General features: G+C 43.9%; 1 protein-coding gene across 2 annotated transcripts; it reads left to right on the top strand.

Annotated features, from left to right (window-relative positions):
- The first annotated feature begins 8,405 nt into the window (after positions 1–8,405).
- Positions 8,406–10,259, top strand: LOC142785740 (uncharacterized). Of its 2 annotated transcripts, XM_075883901.1 has the most exons (4): positions 8,406–8,953; positions 9,159–9,203; positions 9,318–9,359; positions 9,945–10,259. In XM_075883901.1, exons 1-4 carry the CDS (start codon positions 8,887–8,889, stop codon positions 10,112–10,114), a joined length of 324 nt encoding a protein of 107 aa, XP_075740016.1. In that variant the 5' UTR covers positions 8,406–8,886; the 3' UTR covers positions 10,115–10,259. The 2 variants fall into 2 exon arrangements, with proteins under 2 accessions (XP_075740016.1, XP_075740017.1); XM_075883902.1 differs by lacking the exon at positions 9,945–10,259 and having other exon boundaries at positions 9,318–9,658.
- Positions 10,260–23,147: the final 12,888 nt, after the last annotated feature.

A 23,147-nucleotide genomic window follows, 5' to 3' on the forward strand; every position in this document is an offset into this window, starting at 1 on the left:
GTGGGCTTGTCGTGGCAAGCTAATAGGACGTTATCACGTAAGGCTTCAGGCATGATGAGAAGATGAGATCTGTCACCAGCACCGGAGTTCTCTTTGTATAAGACGTCATTTCGTAGGCGAAATGATGAAAACGTTCGTGACATTGGACGAGGAATGGGCGTGGTGCCACCTTCTAAGTAATCTATATTCATTATTAGATCGGCATCATTTCGTTGACGAGACATCAGATCTGGCCGCTCAGAGTTGCCACGAAAGCGCCGTCCTCTTCTGCGCATGTACTGGCGGATTGAAGAGGTGCCCGTGATAGTGCGTCGGCATCTTCGTATTTTTGCCTGACTTGCCCTATTGAAAATCCTGGGTTGGTGGATGCTTGAATCGTTGGTGGATATGGTGTAAAGAATAGTGGATATGGTGGAAATATTAGTGGATATGGTGGAAACTGTAGTGGGCATAATGGCTGATGAAGGTGAGAGTAGAAAAAATGATGGCAGATGGTAGTGGTGGTGGTGGCGAGCCAATGGTGGTGACGGTGGGAAATGCTGGCTGATGACAGCTAGAGTGGAAAAAATGGTGGCAGGTGGTGGTGGTGGTGGCGAGCCAATAGTGGTGACGGTGGAAAATGCCGACTCGTGTTGGGGAGGCAAAACGTGTTTGGTGGAAGGCTTGGTGAGCAAGGTGGATAAAGGTGGCATGATGGAAGTTTGGTGGATAGCGGAGGCTTGATGAAAAGCACATGACAGTATGTGAAATCACTTAGTTGTAGTGTTTCATTCTTTAATGCGCAGAGATATATGTTTACGGTCAAAAGAAACCAACTTTGCTCATTACGCTTTCTAGTACGCTTTTTTTAATTCCTGTAGGGTCAACAACGCTTCAATTTTTGTGGAGCATAGAGTATGCGGCCGGGAATATGTTTACATTTCGCGCACGTACTTACATCAGTTTGTCATCCGCGATGTGTTTTTTGGGATGTTTAGAAGACTGGAGTTGTCACTGTGAGCATGACAATAAATGTTTAACATCGGCGCGCAGTTGTCAACAAATAAATGGGCTCCAGCTCGCAATTGCCCTTTTCGATGTTAGAGCTGAACACAGCGCGGTCACTTGATGTCGCCACGCTAGATACGCAACTCTGCTAATTTTTGCACACTATTGTTTGAGCCGTACCTTTAAGTTAACAAAGTGCGTACGAATACGCATAAACTTTCAACTTTTGACATCCGTCGAGATGAGACCCAGCGAATTTGACTTTCACCCTTCTGTTCTACCACCATGATTTCCACCAAAGGTTAGTCATACCGACCGAGGACGTAGAGGTGTTATCGGCGCTTCTGGGTTTCAGAATACACAATTTTGACGGGTAAAAATGACAATACAGCACTGCTGCGGCATCGTTCAACCTGAATGAAGCCTTTTTTATTGTGTGGGGTGTCCGCGCAAGAAGCGACAAACATCGATGCGATGCGCTTGCAGCACTTAAACCAAAGGTACGCCTCCCCTCACTGACAGCCGCCGGTCGCACTCGCTGGCACTTCGCTGGCTCTTATGCGAGAACATAGACACGTCAATTCGTACGCTTACTGAACTATTATGATAGAATATTATTTCTGGCGCACTGCATTTGTTTTTGACAAGCCGTTATGTAGCTGTTCTTAACGACAGGGGAACAGCGGTGCGCTTGCACTACTGCGGTGTGCGTTGCGCGCAAAACATCAAAATCAATTGTGTGGGCGTATCTATCGAATGAGCATAGAAGCGTAATAAAGCCTGAAGTGATATCATCTTTTGGACGGAGCGAGAAACGGATAATAAACTTGCCAGAAAGCACCGATAAACTCTACCGGCTCCTCAGTCCACTGAGTTGTTTTTTTTATCCTTGCGGTTGTAAATTGGTACAAATACATAGCGCCGTTGCCATTATCGCAGTGGCAATCATTACAGGCAGCAGTTGTTCGTGTTTATCAAATGTGGAAAGTTTAGTAGCAGGTGCAGATCCCGTCCCTCCCGAGTAAACGACAAACAGAACTGAAGTTGAACAGTAATTTTAGAGTTGACTATTTCTTTAACTGCCATGACGCCATCTGCCGGCGTGGAGCAGTGGTTAGTTTGCTCAATTTGTACTTCGGAGGTGGCAGGTTCGATCCCACGCTGGCGCAGCTTGTTTTTTCACGAGTGCTTGCTACATTCTTTTTTATATAATAATTTTTATTATTTCTTTAGTGGCAGCTCGTAACGGTTGTTCTGACGCTGCTTCGCGCTCCACCATTGCCGGCTGGAGCGCGCCATCCACCATCCGCTCCACCATAGCCACCATACCTCATGTGCCACCAACATTTCCACCGCCATAATCCACCAAAATGGTGGTTGGTGGAATCCACCATTCCTATGGTGGACGTTTTTTCAATAGGGTGCACATGATGGTGACATCAAATTTCTGCAGGTGCAGACTCCATGGTGCTAATCATCCTGAAGGATCTCGTAGATTGGTTAACCAGCACAAAGCATTATGACCAGTCACCACTTTAAATGGCCTGTCATAGATCTATGACCTAAAGTTTGTAATTGCCCAAATGACCGCGAGACATTCTTTCTCTGATGTAGAATAGTTAGAGTCTGCGCGAGACAGTGTGCAACTTGCGTAGGCTATTACCCGTTCAATCCCGTCTTGTATTTGTACCAAAATAGGTCCAAGACCAATATTGCTGGCATCAGTGCGTACTTCTGTGTCAGCATCCTCATCGACGTGGCCGAGCACGGGAGGGGAAGAGAGCTGGTGTTCTAGTTCCGCAAAGGCAGTCTGCTGTTCGTCAGCCCAGACAAATGGTGTGTCATCGCGCGTGAGGCGTAATAGTGGTTCCACAATGTTGAAGAAATTTTCAATAAAGCGGCGGTAATACGCGCACAGACCCAGAAATTGTCGAAGACGTTTCTTGTCAGTCGGAGCTGCAAAAACGGTGACGGCAGCAGTTTTGTCAGGATCATAAGGCCGAACACCAACGGCACCCACGACGTCACCAAGAAACTTTATTTCTTCATAGCCGAAATGACATTTCTCAGGCTTGAGTGTGAGATTTGCCGATCTAATGGCTTCAATCACATTGCGAAGGTAACGAAGATGCTTGTCAAACGTTTCTGAAAGCACAACGACGTCATCGAGGTAGACGAGACAGCTTTTCCACTTGAGGTCTGCCAGGACGCTGTCCATCATTCGCTGAAATGTGGCTGGAGCGGAACAGAGGCCGAAAGGGAGCACTTTGAATTCATAAAGGCCAACCGGCGTTACAAAAGCAGTCTTTTCCTGGTAATGTTCATCGACCTCTATTTGCCAATAACCACTCTTCGAGTCGACGGATGAAAAATACTTCACACGCCGCCGCCTGTCGAGGGAATCATCGACTCTGGGCAATGGGCACACGTCTTTCTTAGTGACATTGTTCAACTTCCTGTAGTCGACACAAAAGTGAAAATTGCCATCTTTCTTTTTCACAAGAACAACTGATGATGACGAAGGGCTGCTTGAAGGCTGTATTCACGCCATCCTGGGCATTTTGTTAACATGCCTTTGCATCACGTGCCGTTTGGTTCGCGAAACACGATAAGGGTGCTGCTGTATTGGATGCGCGTCGTCGTAGGTGATAATACGGTGTTTTGTTACCGGGGTTTCACGTATCTTTGAAGAACGTGCATAGAAGGTGTGGAATTGCAGCAGCAGCTCGCTCAAACACTGCTTGTTTGCTTCAGAAAGCGCTGCATTGATGTCGACGCAGCAGAAAGGCGCTTCAGCAGTGCCGATGGCCTCCGAAGCAAAACACTCGGTGACATTAGCGACTGCGTCGCCGTAGGCGATTATAGTTCCAGGAAAAAGGTGCCGGTGCTCGTAGCTGAAGTTTTTGAGAAAAACGTCGCAGTGATCATCACGAAGGTTAGCGAGGCTTCTCGCTACGAAGGCACCCTTGAGACAGCAGAAGCGAGTGATTGCTACCTACGACTGCTTCACCGTGCATCACTCCGTCCCACGCCACCTGAACCACAACAGTTGCACGGGGTGTTAACGTGACATCGTCGTCAATGACACAAAGAGACCGTCGGGAGTGGCTGGGGTCCGCGGAAGCTGTTGTAGCGTTTGTGGTGGCGAAAGTGACTAGACGTTGTCGAATGTCAATATAACACCATGCTACCTGAGAAAAGTCATGCCGATGATCAGGTCTCGAGAACAATGCCGGAGAATGCTCAAACTGGCAACAAATAAACAACCGCGGACTTGCAATCTTGCCGCGCTTATACCGAGTGGCGTGACGATACGCCCGCCAGCAGTAGCAATTGGCGTTCGGTTCTAAGAATTCATTACTTTTTTTAGAAGGGCGGCCAGTTTTTCGCTAATTATGGAATAGTCCACACCAGTGTCAACTGAAGCGCTGACTTCGTGACCATCCAGCAGAACAGGAATAGTTAAGAAAACTCTTCCGCAATCAGCCGGGGATGTCGTTGTCGATGTATTGTCGGTATATTCAGTCCACGTCGATAGGGGGCCTTGAGCAGGACCAGTCTGAGCGGCCTTGCCCCCGAAGGTCGCAGTGGCTAGTTTCCCGACGCGGGCTAGGTGACCGGCCCTGCACCCCGCCCGAATAGGTGCGAATATTCGGCGAAAACCACCGTAGTGATAGAAAACGTGAGTGGTGCCGAGATGTCAATCTGCACTGCTGGAAAACGTAATGCGCAATTTCCAGAGACCGCTGGCTGGACCTAGGATGCAGGCAGTTGGCAAAAAATCACACAGTCCCAGCTCTCTATAAATGCACTATCGGTAGGTAGATGTGCCCAGGCTCACCACAGTGATAGCAAAGAGGACGTCGATCAGGAGCCCGCCTCACGTCTGATTTTCGTGGAATCGGTTGGCGGTCGCTGAGTAAAGGTTGGTGCACACCAGCGACTGGCCGCGGTCGCGCGACCATTTGCGACTGGTCGCAAGCAGTCGCGAACGATCGCGAACGGTCGCAAAGCGACTGTTTTGGCCAGTCGCTTCCTGACCGATTTTTTGGTCGCGCGACTGCAGTCGCAAAACAGTTGAACCAATCAGCGAAGACCAGAAGTGACGTCAGCCTTTGTTTACATCCGGCCTCCCCGTACGTTATTTTTTTTTCTCATTGCGCTTGCCTACTGCCGCGAGGTACGAACGACACGTGTACGTTCCTCCATGGATTTTTCGTCGCATCAGGCGAATACCACCACGGCCAGCTTTGAGTACTCGGCCGAGCTCCTCATCGACGCGATTAAAATGTACCCATATCTCTATGACAAGCGGCACCCTTCTTTTAAGATCGGACAAAGAAAGACCGGGCTTGGGCAGAGATCGGACGCATGTTCGGCATGTCGAGTAAGTACCGAGATTTTTTGTTTGAGTAGCTATGTAAGCAAGAACAGGTGTGTACTGCATGGCTGGCGTTGTCTATGAATGAACAATGAAAATATTGGTATTTGTACTGCAAGGTTACATGGTTAGTTTGCATTAGATGTATTGACTGGGATGTATGCGAGCGCAGTTGTGTGCACGTTTGTTCTCGCGACTTTCCGAGCTTAACATCGAAATCGACGTGACAAAAAATTGTAAAGCTGATAATAAAGCTCAGACGTTCGAAATACTGCTCGCAGTTGCCAACTCACCTAGCGCATGCTCCTTGCTGTTTTTGTACGCATCGTCTGGCCAAGGGAATGTGTGCTTTGTGAACGTGTGGCCTTTGCAATGCATAATATCTAGTGAGCGGTGAGGGAGGCGTTACGCTTTAATTGTGCCTATGCATTGCAGTTGTGCTGTTTTAAAAAAGAATGCAAAGTAGCTTCTGCTTTGAGCGCATTTTGTGCGCCCATAGCGTGTAATTAGGACATACAAAACATGTTTAGCAGCACTCTCAAATGTCCGGATTTGGGAGTCAGACATGCTGTTGATGTCAAATGACATGCAATCGTAAAAAAAAAAGATATGGTAGTGTTCTAGTGGCTGGGCGAACACTGAAGGAAAGCACAGATTGGGGAATTTATTCCTCTGTAATGTGGCCCATATCTAATCCTCATTTCTTTGCAACTGTTCCTTTCCTCTCCTGTGTTTTTGTCTATTGGTGCCTTTATATTTTGATTATTCCTTTATTCCCAGAGGTTATATCTCTCCGCTTCCAACTGTGCCCCGTTTTTGTTTGTTTTCTTTGTTCCTATAATTTAAGGTCAATGTTTCATGTCTGCTTCTATGTATTGGTATGTTTTCATGTTTTGGTCCCTTTATTTTCTTCTTATATTTTCCTTCCTCTCGCTCTCTAATGAGTCATATACTATGTTTGTTGCATTTCTTTCTATCAAAAATTGTCATCTTGCTCTAGTTAGTTTCATCCTTCTTTTCAAGTTATTTAACATGTTTGCTTTTGTTTGACAATTGCTCCCGCTGTACACGACAGTTGCGCTTGGCCGATACCAATGGTATATACTCACCTGTGGAGTTTTGCACAATGCAGTAATGCTTAGAAAGCTTCACTGTGAAGGTGATAAAAACATCATGTGCTGGTTCATGAAATAGACTTTTTGCAATTGAACTTCTATTGCCGACAGTATAAACAGCCTCTTTGTTACAATAGCTTGGCAGACATGCTTACCTTCAAGAAACAGTGTACATAACTCTTTGCGCAACTAATCATTGCGTCAGCTGTGATGTCGTGCACATGTAGGTGGACGGTCCAAAACACTAGGTGGGTGGCATTTCTGGAACCCTCGGCTGCAGGTTCCCCCAATCATGTTGTGGTTTCGCAATGTTTAAGCCCCTACCAATACCTAAGTTTAGATGGCATGTGATTCGTTTTGACGCCCAATATTCAGATTTTAGGGTGCTGCAACCGAAATGATCTGGGCAAAGAAAATAAGGACCGCTCACAATTGTGGTGAAATAAAGTAGAAAATTTATCAGCGATACAGTATGCACAAGACATTCTTACAGCAAGGGTTTTGTTTTCAGGTGTCCTTGTTGAGAAACGATTCAAGAACCTGCGTGACATCTTCAAAAGGAAACAACAGGACATACGTGAAAAACAATGAAGTGGAGCCGGAGCAGCCGACATTCCTACAATAAAATGGCCCCATTTTGAGGCCATGCTTGAATTAATGAAAGGAGAGTCTGAGCCTGTGGCGTAAGTTCAATATTAGCTGACTTTTGAGTACTAAACAAAAAAAGTTGATTTAATTCACATGACTGTTATATATACACATAAATACACACATATCAATACACATAAGTACACTGCACATAAACATAGAAGTCCCAAGAGGTAATTCACAGTGGGCATGCATGTGATCATGAACATGGTGGCAATGGGCTGTTTTGATGTCGAATAATTGTGGCTACAGCTACGAAGAATAACTCTGTGCATCATTCTTTCAGGGTACTGTGCAACTTGAGTGCCATTGACCAAAGGTAATGTATAATGCTTACCCTCCATTAACAGAAAATGAAATGTTTTGGTTAGCATAGCACAATGAATCAGCACAACGCAAAAAATATAGCATACCATACAAGTGGCACGTGGGCAGCTTCACAAAACAGAGTATTGAAGACAGAACAGTTAAGAATGAGAGAATTGAGTGTACTTCTGTGTTATTCTCGACTCTCAGTTATCTAAAGAAGGAAGGCTTAATACAAAATCTAAAAATCTAAAGAGATCGCTTATTGCATGTATCATGAGGCTGTTTATAGGCAAGCATCACATATTCATTACAAGAATGCAGCATAAGTACTTATATTGTAGCAAAACAGTGAAAATGCTCTAAAGATGCACACAATAGCACTGACAGAATCTCATATTGCATGTTCTCTTGTAGCAGCCACATCACAGCAGAAGAGGCTAACGAGAGGTGAGCATGCACAAAAATGTTCGGTACCATGTGGATGCACTTGAAGCTGTACACACATGGACTTGAACCTAGAAACATTATTTTTTATGACTGGGTGATTGTACTTTACAAAATTATGAAAAATACAAGTGTGCTTGAAAGGCGGTGTTTGGGTCGTTAGCTTGCCCGAACCACTGCATTTTTTTAAATACATTCTGCACTCAACACTGAACAGAAGCACACAGGAATACATGAGGGCACAGGCATTGTTTCTCTGTGAATGTGATTATTGTACAACGTCAAATATTTCTGAAAAAGCAAAGTATTCATCAGCGACAAGCCGCAATTAAGAAACTAATGCATTATCTGCCCACACTGGCAACACATTCAAGTCAATTCGTTATGATCAAGTGCCCAGCGCTGAATGCAATACAAGTGAGCTGAATAATGTGAAGCAATCACTCATTCGTAGCAGTAGCATGATGCTGCAAAAGTCGTATGCAGCATGCGCTCAAGAAACATAAAGATAGCAGGCACAGTTTCATCAGACACATCGTTTGCACAGCCATTTAGGATTGACTGTATAAATTTCATTCACATAGCCAGTGAGATATTGTTACGGGGTTAGAGACTTTTGTACAAAATGCGTTTACAGGGGAAAACCCACAGGCAAGATTCACAATGGTTGATTAACACCCTCGCGCGCCTATCAGCTGCTTGAGTTCTTCCTCTACCTTTACTTTATCTCCGTGACAATATCTCTTGCTCTCATTTAGATGCGCAGCCTACATAGCATTTTATTAACATAAAAGGCACACCTGTATGCACACCTTCCATACAGCAGTGCTCAATCAAGAGGTAACGCAAGTGACTTCTTATGATAAATAAACCTCGTGTTGAGTGAAATCATAATGGCATTTTAACTCCCAAAGAATGCCTAAAACTGTTCATGTACTAGTGGCATCATCAAATACATAGAGAGAAGTTTTTATCACTGCAGATCACAGCCTCGGCCAAGCCATGCAGCGGAACCGGAACGTACCCCTGATACGGCTGAGGAGACTGGTGTCGACACCTGCAGCAATGAGTAAAACCTTTATGAATCCACCTAAGTAATGACAAATGAAGGGCATGCATAAATAGCCAATCTATTAAATCTTAAAAACATGTTTTGTAACCTTCTTCACGTTCTAGCACATTTGGAGAATGTGCCTAATGTTTTCACACCAGATTCTGCTGCATGCAATTGTAACACTTTATAAGTTGTATAATAATACTGCCTCCTTCGGCAGCGATGCTTCAGCAACCACCTCAAGAGAGGAGCCACCATCAAAACGGTGTGTAAACGAAAAAAAAAAAATTTTAGGTACTCCTGGCAAGAGATCACAATCACAACTTTTTGAAAAGGATCTCTTTCTGTACATTTAAGTAATATGTATATTTCACTGCAGGTCACGCTCGGCAAGACGAGAACGGACCTGCGAGGGCGCTAGGTGAGATATACCGCTAACTCTTAGAGGATAAACTTGCAGATTTTTTTCTAACAATCCTGCACATGCTACAAAATACAAAACTTTATAAGGTTAACGCTCGGTCAAGTTGGTACACAGACATAGTAACAAAAAAGTGTGAGAACGACAAGGTAGAAACAGAAGAAACAAGACAGAGCACTGACTTTAAACTGATGTTTTTATTATGGGCACAATTATACTAAGGCAGACAGAACCCATGTAACTACCGTAATATTTAGACGTTAATATCAGAACATCAGCACCCTGTCCCAAAACACGAGTGTCCGTTTCAAAGATCAAAAGCCCATTTATTTCTCACAGAGAAGTACACGTCCTATTGACACATTTATCTTTTAAGTGTGCTATTTAATTTGCTTCAGTTGCTCTATATTTTTTTCTTTCTTAGTGCCGAAAATCACAAACATTAGCTGAAAGTCAGTGCTCTGTCTTGTTTCTTGTTTCTACTTTGTCGTTCTCACACTGTTTTTTTTGCTAAATGGTGCTTTATGAAGTAACAATGCAACCTTAAAGCATTTACATGAATCGCAATTCACACTTGCTTTGCAGCAATACAGGAGAGGGCACAAGTCATGAAGCTGTGGCGCAAGCGTGCATGGAGCACCTTGAACACATCAGAGCGAACAAGGGGGTCATCAAAAAAGATAACATTGGTTTCTTCGCTCTGCGTACCGATGCACGCCTCAGGGAGCTACCAATGCACATTGCACAAGATGTAATGCATGCAGTAGAATTCATGCTGTATGAAGCAGAGGTGAAATTGCGTCAGAGCAGTGAAGCAAATTGAAATGTTTATATAATGTCAATGACACCCACCTTTTTATCTTGTGTTCACATTTCTAGTCCTAACTTAAAGGGGTCATGACTGGTCACTCAACAATTATTGGTTGTCTGCAAAAAACAAAACTACAGAGTAAAATGTGCTAGTACACGTGTGAAAAGGGGCCTTAAGAGATTATTATAGTCAAAAATATGCCGTAGAAGTGCTCGGCTTCTAAAACTTAAAACCTACCACAAGTGACCGCCATTTTGTCATGGCGTGCGAGACGTCACAAGCCGAAGAAGAAATGGCAAATAGTATACGCATTGCACATTTACAGGACCCATTTTGACATTCGACATTATTTGCTGCAAGTACCAGCACTACACTGCTGACGCAGTAGCCATGTTTCGACCCCTAAAAGTCATTTAGCTTTAGTGGAGAGTTCAACAATGCGAAAAAATTTGATTGCAAGCGCAGTTGATGACGGAACGCGACCGTCTGCCAGAATGCACACTGTGCAGCAGCTTGTCGAGCAAGCGGTTCGTGATGTCATAGATAGTGAGTGCATCAGTATTGCCCAACTGTCAGGCGACTAGCTCGTTTATAAAAATATGCGATTTAAAATTAACAGCTTGACCAAATCGCTCGAAGTTTGCCAGCTTTTATATGAACATACAAGAATCAGCCCATACAACACACGTTATGGTTGAAAATTGGGCCCCATGACCGCTTTAAGGCAACTTATTTCTGTGATAATTATAGTGATAACCGTGCAATAACTCAAATATTTTAACATGGATTATTTATTTTTGTGTTTTCATGGTTATATTTGGACATGACAGTTTTCTCTGTAATGTATCTGTTGTGTCACGGGCGATTTTTTTCTTGTTTGTTTAGCTTAAAAAGATGCTATGTACATAACTTCTGTAAGCAATAAAATGCATTTACAACCCACCTTTACCTTGTATGCCTCAAGTACCTGTTCACCACTTTGTCCTGCCAAGGCACCTGACCGTCTGTGACGAAGTAGTGCGCCAATTTATCTCGCACTTCCTTGGCATACCTACAACGCATAAGTGCCATGTGAAATTTCTGTCGGCACAGCCATGATGGAAGACACACACTGTAAAAGGAGCATGCTGAGCTTGAAAATCTCACGCATAGTTGGATTTAAGTGTCGCAGTCATGACGCTATATTGCCAAAGTGTTCCTCGTTTTTGATGTATTAATGAGCGCTACCTCTGCTGCCTGTCTTCTACGGCATCATCACAGCTTGTGATAGAATGCATATTTACTGATTAACTTTAGAAATTTTGATATGTCAAGTTCCGTGACAGCCAACGTCAGCAACTGCTCCAATTTGGACAAAACCATTGTACACTTTTCAGAGAATGATTGCCCTGTACAGTTAAACCTAATTAAATGTAGCTCGGTCAGTTCAAAGTCCACCATAATTGATGGACCCGATCAATAGGCATCAGCAACGTACTCAACATGAATATCGTTTTCTTTTGTTAAAACCTCATCTTACGCGGCACATGGCTGTGCCCATCAATTTGGAAGAATGTTGACCTCTATGTTTTTTTATTGCTCCTAGTTAACATATATTCAGCTACAATAGAAAGTAAAAGAATCAAGGATGTTAAAACACAGTCGTAATTGGAACAAACAAAAAACTAACATAAATATATAGGATGCTGTTGGTATTATGATATAAATGTGAAGAACCCAAATGGACGTAAATCGTAAATATCGGCACTTCTAGGGACAAAACTTGTGCCCACGAATCTCCCATAAAGGGACCGGGGAGTTTGGTAGAAGCTACTTTGGTAGAACATAGAACGGTATATTTGAAGGTCAGAAGTTCATTTCGCCCGCATCAAGGTATTCTTTCACAACACTTCTTTCTTCATATTGTCATTGTGAATTAGTACACATTCCCTTGCTTTGATTTGTGGTAGTACTGAAGAACTTTCACCAACAGGTGCTTATAATTCAAAGTAGTAAAAATTTACTAGCTCTTGAGCAACACAGACGATTTGACATACATGTAGTGTTCATGTCTTTACATGTTTTTTTTAAAACGTGCATTCTAAAAACTTCACTGCAGAGCAACATTTTTTACAATGTGCGTTTGTCGTATGCTTTTACACAAAACCTACTGTCCGAGCACTATTTAAATCCCCATTACTAACACATGTGTGCCTCTCGTTTATATCCTCTCTGCATCCTTCAGTTTTTGTCGGTCGCGCACTATATGTGCCACGGCACCTCATCAGTCATTAATTGAATAAAAGCATACCTCGCAGCATTGCAGCCGGTAGGCCTTGATGGTATGAGCGCTCCACCGGCTGCTGCCTCATCTCCCCAGCTTCCAGGTGAAAGATGTCCTTCCCAATCCTCGCTGTCTGTGGCACCAGGCGGGCAATAGGCAGTGGATGATGCTGTGGACTCCTTAAGGAGAAAGTTATGTAGCACTATGCATGCTCCAGTCTATGCCTTTATGTTGACTTCTTTCGCCTTAATGGGTCGGCGTAGCACCCTCCACCTTTGTGCCAGAATGCCAAAGGTATTCTCAATAGTGCGGCGTGCCCTGGACATCCTGTAATTGAAGACGCGACGCTCGTACGACTTGTCGTCGTCTTCGCGCAGTGCTGAAAAGGAAGACACTGAGCATTGTAACAAAAATAACCTCACAAGCCTTATATAACATAACGCTATGATTGGTGAGTACAAATGAAACATGTGGACCGCCCCGCACTGTCGCAAAGGGCCAGCAGAGATGCTAACTTGCCATTACAGATGTTTCTGTAAGAGACCTTCAAAGGTCTCTTACGTATAAACTGTATATCTGCAATTGCCTACATCCATGCAAGAAAAAAATCTCAAAATTCAAAACAATGATCACACAAGGAAGCACAATTAAGCGCACTGGTCGCCAGTGTGTGCTTAAAGAGTTCGCCCTTGTTTTCCTCCTCATTCTGAGTTTTGGTGGCTCTTCTTGCATTGCACCAACCGAACCAGTTTTTCATGCTTCTGAAGCATGATTGCCTAGTCAAACACATCCCTATTGCATATTGCTTTTACAAATCTCCCAGGTCATTTGTCGAGTCGTAGAACGCCGGAATTTGTACCTCTCTCTCTTTTTTTCCAAATGTAAGTAGCGAGGCCCTGCTTTCACCCACGTTTTTATTTATTTATTTATTTATTTATTTATTTACTCTCAGGGCCAAGGGCATTACAGAGAGGAGTGGGGGGTAAAACACTCTACAGGTATACAATGCAGCAGGAGTGTGGTTACACATATGAAACATATTTGAAATATCCGCATAAACTGGAAAAATAAACAAACAGTAACAGAAAAAAAATCAAAAGGCGCAAAAAACATTTGCCGTACACGGGAACAACCGAACAGGATTTACACAAAACCGCGGAATTTCGCAAAAAAAAACAAAAAAAACGTTGAGGCATAATTGGGATTACATATTGCTGGGGTGGAATGTGTTGTAATTGTAACAGTGCAAGCACTTTTTTTCCCACAACATCAAACTTGTGTCCAATCGCGAGATAGGTGCGCCAACACTTTCCCCTAAATTACATGCATAGTCTGCATTTCTACAGACACGTCACAGTGCAACAATTCCTTAGTAAAAATAAGATGGCACGTAAGAGCTACAATACAACCGCTTGAGTCCTGAAAGCTTATGTTGTTACTTAAAAAATGGTAAACACAAACAGGTAATGATGCCTTGAGCCACCTATGTGATGTCAAAAATCACAACAGCGTTCGCTGTAGCATACCTTCTCCACAGCTCTTTCACATAAACTGAAAAGCACTAAGCCTTTCTTTCATACATTCTTAACTTACTTCGTCTTGCGTGTGGACGCATCACGTGCTCCTTCAGCGGAAAGGCCTCGTCGCCGACGAAGGAATAAGGGAGGGGACCCTCGTTGCCCACGGTGCTCACTGGTGGCAAGCCCAGTGCTCCTTGCAAAATAATTTTTTGGAGATTGCAGCGGGAGCAAATCCCACCGTCACTCTCACTTCCAGAGTGCCCGACTTCCACGTATATGAACCTGGGTGCAAAAGTACTGTAGCTATAAGACTTCACTTCAGGTATATAAGCAAAGGCCAGCCACCAATAATCAGTGCATGTCTTGAAACCCATCGTCTTTCTATGAAAAATGTTGGTTGACCATGTTACAGTTGCCCGCATACAATACTAGTTGTTACATCAGTGGTGCACAAAATAACAAGACACCTATATTGTTTTGTGCAGCATTCATCTCTAATGAGTTACCAAGTGGCACAGCAGTCCGTCACTCTGAAGGATGGACTGCTGTTTAGCCTTCTAAAGTTATGTGTACACGCATGTAGACATGGCAAAGGAAAACCATACACATCACTCAACCTCTTGAATATCACTTGTTACCTTGTGCATTAATGAAATTGTTAACACCTAATGAAATTGTTAACACCAATTGTTAATGCTACCTTACTAGTGTGCACATTTCAATACAACCCAGAATCACCTGTATTGGGCATCACACACAGCAAGCAGCGACTTGCTGAATGAGCCTTTTTAATTGAAGTTCATAGATCCGGAGTTCGCAGGGCACTCTATGGTCACGTGCTTGCCATCTATAGCACCTAGGCAGTGAGGGATGTTCCACCTCTCGTGAAATTCTTGTGAAATCTGCGGAAAAAAAATCCCACAAATGATCGCCTTCACACACGTTGCCAATGCTACGAAATGTACATCTGGCTGCTTCAAATACACAAAACTTTTTGTGGCCAAAAACATATGTAGCTAAAAATGTGCCTCTCCTGAAGGGGCTCTTGAGCCAATTTGACAGAGGTTATGACACTGATGCTATGCCGAAGAGGTTGCCTAAAAACTCTGATAGGCAACCTGCATTTCCTAGTGAAACGGAATGTTTACTTCAATTATATGCAAGTTATTGAGTACTAATGAACATGAAGCCTGTGGTGTAATGCATTTTGCATATGATTATCCTCATGTACTCCCCTGTGTTGAGAGGGTCAGGATTACGATGAGCTAAACACAAGCACATCATTCCCAGTTTAGTTCAACACTCGTTTCTCCCTTCCAGTAAAGGTGTGTTTCCAGTGTGTTGCCACAATATATTTGCGTTGACATAGGCTGATCGTGCTTGTATTGCACTTCTCACATGCAAGCACATTCAGTTTTTCAAGTCATTTCTCAGTTGAAACCAAACTCTCACACATCAGCCATGAGCATTTTTATGGAAAACGTTGCAATGTTGCACACTCCTTTAATGACTGTGTTACCTTTACGTTGCGTTGTCTAGACTTTGCCAGTAAAGCTGCTGCTATTGAGTTGTGTGTCAACCACCTTCACACTCTGAACACAGGATAACTTGTCTCACCAATGCATACACAAATCTATCAAATAGCGATTTTATGTCCTTGCCTGTTCCAATATATTGTGCATTGCCTAAAAGGCAGTGTCCTGAAGTGTGTGCTATTTTGGTATTGTCCTAGCTGCATTTCAATTACACCACACAAAGCAGCACAAGCCAGCAATGTATCAATATCGTTGCTGCGAAAATGCAGGAAAAACTAGCCTGTCATACCTTCATCCACTCATCTGTTGTTGAAGGGTGCTGGAGGTACAGTGGCTGAAGTACAAGCCAAAGGGCCTCACTGACCTTCGACACTATGGAGGAAACGGTTGATCTCCCCGCTAGGAAGTTGAAGGCCACGTCCCTTTGGGTTTCGCCTGTCGCCAGAAACCTGGGAAGGCAATGAGATACAGCAGTGAAATAAATCAATACACAGAAATTAGCATGCATTAGGTACACTACTCGGTGCTTATGATGGCAATCCTTTCTGATAGAGCTTTCTTTATTAATTGAGCATCTTCAATAATTACTTTACAGGTGACTGGACAGTTAACATTCAGAATCTCACTGCACTGCTTGTGAACTCTGCAAGCTGTCGAATATTCAGTGAATATTTATGTGCGTACACATTTTGGCGAATCATAAGCATGCATCAATCTTTTCATGGAAGAGTATACGTGCTCATATCACTCAGGTTGAAGATGGGCTACCTAAACGTACCTGTAGCAATTTGCTTAGAATGAATATCTGAAAAGCTGGAAATTCAAGGTGAACCTATTTCACGAAGCATACATCCCTCAAGTCTATTGCTTAAATTGCTTTCACATATTGCACTACCGTCCACAATACGTTTTGCCACTGCACTACTGTCCACAGTGTATTGGGTCACTGCCAATTTAACAGAACATACGCATTATTGTAGCGTGCATGCAGATACATAAAGTGTGGTTGGTTAAACCTCCTCCCTCCCCGATGCTGAAAAATATTTTTGGCATGAATACTCTTTGAGTGCCTCGAACAGCACATCCATTTGTCCTAACAATTTGTGCATAATTGTACACGCTAAGCTTAGGATTGTGTTTCACTTATTTTATGACATCATTAATAATTGCGCTCTATATAGTATCTGTGCATCAGGAAAACAGAAAACTGAAACTGACACGCCCGAAATGTAATGTCATTGTCTAGTGCAGAATCCCATTTTCTGGGATTTTACAAGCGGAAACCACGTAGTGATTACGCAATAAGCCACAACAGATGGTTTTCAAAATTTCACCACCTGAGATTTTAACGTACGTGCGCAACAGACGCGCCAACTTAAATGCATTTCGTCTCCACCTAAAGGCGAACGATGCGGCCGTAATCAAACCCGTCACCTACGCGTAAACTGCGGACCGCAGTAACGACTGCGCCATCGAGCTCGCAATCGTCAAAAATGCAATTAGTTCTACCCACCCAAGCAAAACTTCCTTACAAGCGATGCGCAGCCGCAAGCCACAGCATATTAATCTTCAAACCTCTTACCTAATGGTCATGGCCAGGCGGTCGTGCGCCGAAATGGCAGGCCGGTAGTTTGTGTCCTGCTTGGATATTGCGGGGCGATGCACTTCGAGCAAAGTGTCGAACGTTCGTGGCGGCATCCGCATGAAGCTAACCACCAAAAAAAGAACGAGATAACAGGTTATGCACTATCTTATAAGCACGTAAAACAACCATAAACTTACTCTCGGAAATACTCCTCGTCGTGCGAGCGCAAGTCGGGAAGCAAACGACCTGCGTGGCCAGCCACCTCTCGCGAGCGAAGGGACGGTCGCACCCACCACCGCCTTTTTTGCTGTGAAGGTTTTCGTGCAGCCAGCGCTGACACGTTGGCAGAGCACATCAGCACCGCCACAACCTCTTCTTCATCACTAGACTCGAAGTCCATGATGCTGCCGGGAGAACGCTACGCAAACACAGCCGTCGGAAACAGACGCGTCGCACACAGCGGGTTCCGATCACCGCCGGTCACCAAAGTTCTCGTTGATAACGGGATCTGTACGTGACTCTCCGGGTTTGCGACTTCCGGTCGCTCGTATGCAGCCTTGCCGGTGTGAACGTCGCTCGCAATTTGGTCGCCAGTCGCAAATGGTCGCGCGACCGCGGCTAGTCGCTGGTGTGCACCAACCTTTACGGGCCCGCTTGGACTGCCTGAAGCATGGCTGGGGCCGTGGTGTGAGGCGGAGTGAAATGTGGTGCAGGTTCGCGCAGAGTTTGGTCTGCCGGAAGCATGGCAGGGGCCGCGATGGGAAGCGGAGCCAAAGGTGGTGCTGGCTGGTGCAGAGTTTGCGCATACGACATGAGAGGGAAGTTATTTAGGGGACGCGGCTCTGTCTGACAGGACGGTTCTCGTAGTGCCTGCTGAACTTCATCTCGGACGATGCCGGTCAAAGATCTGACGGTAGGCACCGCGCGTAATGGTAACTGCTGCAGTTCTTCGCGGATTACAGAGCGTATGAGCTCTCGGAAGAAGTCGACGTGGCCCCCGAAACAGCCCTTGCAGTCCGTAGCAGGTGCAAAGTTCACTTGTCGCTCGTACGTCTGTGTCCATTGTCAAAGCGTGCTTTCAATTAGCTAGAGCTTCTTGAACTGTGAGGGGTTCGGTTCATAGGGTAATCAGCACCTCCACCAGCTATCACACGCTAGGAGCTCAAAGAAACGTACACGGGGACGCGACTGTCAAAATCTCAGGCACAAATAAGGACTTCTACGCTGCCACGGGTGGCTCATTTTTGTCTTCTTCTTTCACTGGCGCAGAACTGGCTCACTGTTCCATGGCACAGAACAACAGGTGGCAATATATTTAGTGTCATTTAATAAGGTCTCACTCGAAAAAAAAATTACAGCATGCTCACAGTCCCTGTGCATGCTTCGCATAATACTTATTACGAAGGTACCTGAGATCTGTGAAATTCTTTGCTCATTTGAGAAATTAAAATAATTTTCAGAAATTGCTCCTAAGCTTCCGAAATACCTGGTACATTTTTAAGACAATTTTATAATCTTTCGAGACACAACAAAATCACTGAATACATATACGGTCTTGTCGAATGGAGATACACGAGGAAACCTCCAGCGCCTAAACATGCCTACGAGAAGAGCACACCATGAAAAAGTAAATTCGGCGACCAAATCATTAGGAGTAACGGCAACATTCTTCGCCACTGCAAAGCGGATGAAGTCCGGTCGTTTATCTGCTACCTCCTTTCGTTCTTTATCCCTTTTTTCAGGATAGGTGAGATTGATGACTCAATGGTTGAACTGGTTTTGCACGACGGCGCGAAACGACTTGCCGTACGCTCACTAAGTTGTGATCAACAGTAAAAAAGCAAGCCACATGCAATGTGCGCATAAGCTGTGCCACAGCGCAAGCTTGTCTGACGAAGGAGCAAATTTGACGAGTTCACTGCACGTCGAAAGCGGATCAATCTTCTCCTAGTCGTTTGTCACAGTTCCTCAAGAGTTTTTTTTTTTTTGATCTGGTCATTATTGGGGATGTTTTTGTCTGGCCCCTTGACGGAATTCAAGCGAAAACAGGTGAGCGAGGAAGGTACGAACTGTCTTTACATTTTTTTCGTGCACCAGGGATATGAATCTTTATCTTCGACTTCCATTGACCAATTTTGCAGTCTTTCTTAAAAAGGTTTTCAGATGCCCAAAGTGCACATTTGAGGCTATGCGTTTCCGTATAATAATTCTTATTTCTCTTCTGTAAGCCCACTTAAGCTGCCAAGTGAATGGGTAGTCAGGTGAAGCGGTTCGAAACGTCGCTTTGAAGTGCAAGTGTACTGAACGAAGATCACTGGTCATTTTTGATAATGTTGCCGTGGATCGGTACAGACCCGCCTAAGCCGACATAGCTTCAATTCAACTTGAAATTCTAAGCAAAATAAATTTACCCATCGCTTGCATGAGATATTTTGTATGTGCTTTGGTACTACTGAATAACACCCAAAATCTTCTAATAAGCAAAGTATGTGATTGCTGTCCTTTTATTTGTGAACACCATGTGAGTAATTGTTTGCTATTGTTCAGAAAATGTGCGAAGTTCACAGAGGTCTGACAGAAAGTAATAAAAAAGCGACTCTTACTTCTTCTTTCAGACCCCGAAATTTTATTTCTTTTGTGTGTTGATGTTGAGTTGAAACTGGTACGCTGAAAAATGTGAAAAGTGAAGTCACTCTTCACACGTCATGCAAAAAATTGCACCGAGGCGCTGCTATTGAACAATTTTGCGAAAGCTGGGCTTCTCACCTAATTTCCAGTCGAAGCTTACTTTACAAAAACCAAAAACTGTAGACGTTTGAGAAAAATAATCGCACACTTTAAGATAGAGCGCTACTGCCTATACGTGGTAGACCACATCACTGCATTAATTTAGTCACTGAGGTGTAAAGCACAATTATCATAATATTTCTCCACTGCGGGTCCTTCTACGCTCAAAGCGTACGCCTCCTGTTATAAGGAGCAGTTTGGGGAAGCTTATTATGGCAACCACCGCTTACTAACCAAAATTCAAACCATTCTCCAAATTTACCGTAGTACAATTCAAGGTGTAGCCCTCAAGCAACTGGACCTCACGTGGCTCCTTATAAACGAGAAACCAAGCATAATTAGGACGTTTTGTTTTTGTTTCCTGTGTTTGAGTGATTACTTCTAAACAGTGATAGCGTTCTCAGAGACACAGCCGCTGACTGCGCATCATCGTTTTTGAAAAAAAAATGCGTTCCGTTAAACGCTGCCGCAATGTTTTGCGGTTGTTTTTTTTTTTTTGAACGAGTGCCCGTGTACGAATTGTACATGGTAAGGTAAACGCTTAGTTTGAAAGAACAAGGTGCTTTAGTGGCCCACATACTGTTAGCGCAATTAAAACAATCCGCATCTGAAGGACTATTGATGTATGCACTTCCTAACGCTCTTTTTAGGACACTGAGCCAGTACCTTTCTTAACCTGACAATATTGCATCTTTATTGGAAGCGCATGCAAAAACGCTTCTTGTTGTACTTGTTTGCTGGCCACTGTAGCTTGCACGTTTTCTGCATAAACGTTCGGCACTCAAATGATGTCGTATATAGTCAAAAAGTGGAACATGATCTACTGTCAGTGCGCAAATACGACCGTCGGGCTGCTGCTTATCTGTACAGTGGCAATGCGCAGTGCTGCCTAAATGCGGCACTATCTACAGCCTTCACTAGTGTGATCCACGTCAATTCTGTTCTGTTCTATTCTAAATGATTTACTGTCGAGAGGTTGAGATCCATATTGATTCGGCTACTTCATATTAATAAGTTGGTACTATTTGCATCGCCTCCGAGGAGTCGATCAAAAGGTGCCTGGTGACTCATATGACAGTGACGTGCGGATAAGGACAGTTAACGTAAACAGCCACGAGAATGGTACTACGCTGAACGATAGTTTTAGGTATTTGCATTTCACGTCGAACTAGCACAGCTTGACTAATAGATGCTTAATGTGCATAATCAATAGGTGCTACACATTCCCGTAGCGCCAGGGTATAGCGAATCCTTCTTCATTGTTTGTGAACTTTCTGATCAGAAGGAACACATGCGGGGTTTAGTTGAGATTGCAACTGATGCTTAGGTACGGAAGGGCATGTTTGAAAGCTGCGATGTTTCTCTGATGAGGTCACGGATAACCAAGGGAGGCGATCACCGCTGTCAACGTTACCACGGATTGTGCTTACTTGCTCAAGGTCCTTCTTTGTCTTATTTTATTATTTGTAGACCTTCCTTTCCTATTTAGTTTATTTTTACTTCGCGCACGATGGAAAAATGACTGAACGTTCAATTGTTTGACTGCTTAACTTTTTTAGCATCACAAGCACGTTGCCATAAAAACAAAGTAATGCATAATGTACTTTCGAAGGAAGTTTTCAAGATTGGTTTAGTTCAGCACAATACTGCCAAACGAATGTGTCACAAGTCTCTAGACAAGAACAATTCACCATCACGTGCTACTAATATTCTGACTTTTGATGCGAAATCATAATATTGCTTGTTGCACCAAGAAGCAGCGGCCGTTAGCAGCAGTGACGGGTGCTCTCGCCATGTGCGTGCTCCACTGGTGCACAGTTGCATAAATTGTTGTAATTGTTCGGGTTTTTCTGAAAAACAACATTTGCTTATGAAAGATGCCAAAGTGGAGCACTCCGAAAATTTTGATCACCTTGTTCATGGACACCTAAATCCACGCACACTGGCCTCAATCATTTCCGCCTCCACTCAGTGGTAGAAAGGCAGCACATGCGGACGCTATAGGCACATTGTGTTTCGAGGGAAGTAGTGGCAAATGAAATGTGGCATAGTAAGGCATGTATGTGTTCAACCTTCAAACGACGCATCTTGCTTTTATTGGAGTAAAGAGGAAGAAGAGTGTAAAAAGAAATTAGAATGGTTAGATCATTTTCTCGAGGTCTTGCACCTTGGTCTGGAAGACCAAGTGGCACGCCGGGGTACACGTTCTTTTTTAACTGATCGATGCCTGGCGCCACTGAGAATCAAATCAAAGTCAGTTCTCCTAGCACGCAAAGCAGACTTCCTAACAACTTTACTTGCCCTGCAGCAGTGAAGAGAGACGGCGTCGCTGTTGTTGTTGTTGTTTCCCTGCGCAAATGGCTCGTACCAAAAGAAGGGGATTGGCCCATTACAAGCTGAATTTGCCCTATACTTTCATCAATGCGTCGCTGTTATGGCAGTTCAACATCTTTCTCTTTCCAAGAACCGTGCTGCTTTAGTCAAACAATACAAGTCTTTTGTGTTCTTATTTCATCTTGTCAATTGTTCCAACTGACATAAATACTTAACAAATTATGCAATTTCAAAGTGCGCAATGTGCCGGCGCCAATCTTTGAGCCTATCCTCATAAAAGCCGAGTATTTTACAGTAGGCAAAACCATCGTTTCTGGTTAGGAAGCTTGTGCACTTGGCAGGAAGCTGTCCACACAGAATTTATATTGCCGGGCTTGGCAAAACAAAGTTATTTCTAGGTAGCACAACTTCATAAAATTTGCTGCACATGTCAGCTATCCAGAAACTGGTGCCCGCTGTGCATTCACACTATCTATAGCCTCCACTTGGCCATATATACTGCACACACTAGCTGCCCTTGGCAGCTTCATCAGACTTATCTACGAAAGAAAGTGGTAACATTGTTTTCCAGGTGAACCTTGAATAACTGCCCAGAAAGGTTCAATACGGTATCAATACACTAGCGTACTACAATAAAAAGTGCTTCGATGTCCTCAGGTTTGACCACAGATGCTGGAAACAACATTGTGGTGCAAAAATTATGACGACTGCCTCACATATATATATATATATATTTATAAATTTCAAACCCAGAAATGTGAACCGCAAATACGCCACGTGAGGCAATCTTATCATTTGTTCAAGCAGTGGTGTATTAAAAGACGTGACCGCAAATATATAGGCGCATGATATGAATGTCATTTTGTTAAGCTTCGCGGGGTAGCGTTAGCCCACCTAATTCCACTGCTTTGTGCTAATAGAACCAAAAGACGCACTGTAGTGTCGAGTCACAT

This window comes from Rhipicephalus microplus, chromosome 2 (assembly GCF_043290135.1).
Source record: "Rhipicephalus microplus isolate Deutch F79 chromosome 2, USDA_Rmic, whole genome shotgun sequence".
Lineage (NCBI taxonomy): Eukaryota > Metazoa > Arthropoda > Arachnida > Ixodida > Ixodidae > Rhipicephalus > Rhipicephalus microplus.

Bases quoted from the DNA above. Each gene is read 5' to 3' on its own strand.
- LOC142785740 (XM_075883901.1), top strand. From the start codon at position 8,887: ATGCAGCGGAACCGGAACGTACCCCTGATACGGCTGAGGAGACTGGTG. The intron at 8,954-9,158 runs GTAAAACCTTTA...CTCCTTCGGCAG, and splicing joins GTCGACACCTGCAGCAATGA to CGATGCTTCAGCAACCACCT. The intron at 9,360-9,944 runs GTGAGATATACC...CTTGCTTTGCAG, and splicing joins CGGACCTGCGAGGGCGCTAG to CAATACAGGAGAGGGCACAA.